Source organism: Rhagoletis pomonella, unplaced genomic scaffold (genome assembly GCF_013731165.1).
Source record: "Rhagoletis pomonella isolate Grant_MI unplaced genomic scaffold, Rhpom_1.0 Rhpom_scaffold_00006, whole genome shotgun sequence".
Classification (NCBI taxonomy): Eukaryota; Metazoa; Arthropoda; class Insecta; order Diptera; family Tephritidae; genus Rhagoletis; species Rhagoletis pomonella.
The window spans coordinates 53,854,638-53,856,902 of record NW_023458560.1 but is presented as its reverse complement, the minus strand read 5'-3'; the positions used below and the strand labels follow the sequence as shown (position 1 = coordinate 53,856,902).

At 36.5% G+C, this 2,265-nt stretch overlaps 1 protein-coding gene across 1 annotated transcript; it reads left to right on the top strand.

Moving 5' to 3' along the window:
• Positions 1–420: 420 nt before the first annotated feature.
• Positions 421–1,162, top strand: LOC118740965 (zinc finger BED domain-containing protein 6-like; the record flags this gene model as incomplete). The annotated part of the gene is given in 1 exon segment (XM_036472741.1): positions 421–1,162. A coding segment is annotated over 1 exon segment (742 nt), but the record flags the coding sequence as incomplete, so codon positions are not given.
• Positions 1,163–2,265: the final 1,103 nt, after the last annotated feature.

The following is a 2,265-nucleotide window of genomic DNA, read 5'->3' as shown; positions in this document are numbered from 1 at the left end:
CTCTTCCACAACATCCTTGTTCACAAGCATACTACTAATTGAAGCTATAGAACACTGCCTTACGTTTTATATTCAAAATTTCTTGGCGTTTCAATACAACAAAATAATAATAAAATAATAAAAAATGTCATCTAATAAGAAGAGTGACGTGTGGTTGCACTTCTCGGAGGAGAAGGATAAGAAGGTTAAGTGTAAGTTGTGTGGTCAGCAGTTATCGGTGTCAAATAAATCGACTTGCGGCCTTATTCGTCACATGAACAGACGACACTAGTTCCAGAGAATCTCTAGACAGGCGCAACCTGTAGAAGAAGTACTTCTTGACATCGAAGGCAGTGAGCTCAACAACAACATCAGTGAAGTCAACAACAACATCAGTGAAGTCAACAACAACACCAGTGCAGTCAATAACCATAACCCCCATCAGCTCAACAATAGCACAGTAACACCGCAGGTCCCTACTCAGATCCGACCACGGGAATTAAACGCATCGCAGCCACAAGTAACAAACTTTTTATATAAACCTCTTCCAATAAAGAAGCAGCGCGAAATCGATCAACAGGTATTAAAAATAGTCCGTGAATATCATCCTTTCAGTGTAGTAGAAGACATAGAATTTAAGAAGTTGGTGTTTCTCTTGAATTCCAATTACAAGCTTCCAAGCCGAAAAACCATTTCTTCCTCATTGATTCCTGCCACATACAACGAAACAGTAGAAATTGTTAAAAAGCGGTTAGAGAGAGCTTATGCCATATGCTTAACTATGGACGGGTGGACTTCTCGTGCTCAAGACAGTTTTTTCAGCGTTACCGCTCATTATGTTGTAGAAGAAGAAAAAAGAACATTTCTTGCGTCGGACTTACTAGCTTGTAGTGCTTATGCGGAAAGGCACACTGGCGAAAACATTACAAAAAAAATGATTGAAATTTTTAATGAGTGGGGAATTTATAACAAAATTACTGTTGTGGTAACTGACAATGCTGCGAATATGAAAGCAGCGGTGCGCGGGGGAGGCTGGCGCCATTGGGGTTGCTTTGCACATTCCTTAAATCTAGTTGCACAAGCAGGATTAAAGGAAATAGAACCTGTTTTATGTAAAGTTAAATCAATTGTTAGGTTTTTTTCAAAGAGTAGTCATGCCATTCAAAACTTAAAGCTACGTTAGAATCAATGCACCAACCAGTTTTAAAGCTCATCAACGATGTACCTACACGGTGGAATTCCACTTATGAGATGCTAAAACGATTTTTAGTTCTTAAGGATGCAGTTATTACCACTTTAGCTTTGGTAAAATCGTCAATGCCGGTCAGAGACGAAGAATTACGTACAATTAATCTCTTAACTAGCGAGGATTGGTTAGTAGCAGAGCAATCTATGAAAATTATGGAAATGTTTGAAATTATTACTACTTTAATAAGTGTCGAAAAGCACATTAGTGCATCATCCTTAATATTGTATATAAAACAATTAACCAAGCATTTGAAATCATTTAATATTGCGGAACTAACTCCCTCTGTAGAAAAGCTATTAACTAGACTATTAAGTGAACTGAATGAAAGGTTTAAAGATATTGAACTAAATGAATTAATTGCGCAAGCAACAATTTTGGATCCAAGATTCAAAAAATTTGGTTTCATAAACGAAACGGCTTATAATTCGAATATTCAAAAATTATACTCGAGAGTAGCTAACACAGTTGTTCAAAACTGCGAAAATTTTGTTAGGGATGAAAATCCCAATCAATGCAATTCGGTTGTTGGCGGGATAAATAGCGATCGATTAGAATTAATATGGAAGGATTTTGACGCTGAAGTTCAGAAGCACACAAGGCCAGGAAATCAGATAGCATCTGCAATTGTAGAAGTAGATAAATACTTGTCAGAGCCTGTCTTACAGCGTAAAGATTCTTCCGGAAAGCCTAGTGATCCACTGGTGTGGTGGCATCAAAGAAAACATATTTATCCCCGATTGTACCAGCTTGTCAAAAAACGACTGTGTATTTCCGCAACATCTGTTCCTTGTGAACGTATATTTTCACACGCTGGGCAACTTGTTAGCGAAAAACTCGAGAGCCTGAAATCAAGTAAAGTATCTCAAATTGTTTTTTTAAACTATAACTTAGGTAACAATGATTTTTAAACAACTTCCTGATCTTTTATCAAACTGAAAATTTTAATTCATGATCTCTGATGTATATGTATAAGCGAAATTAATTGAAAACACACTAAAAAGCATATAAATTCAAAATGAATTTAATTCATGATCTCT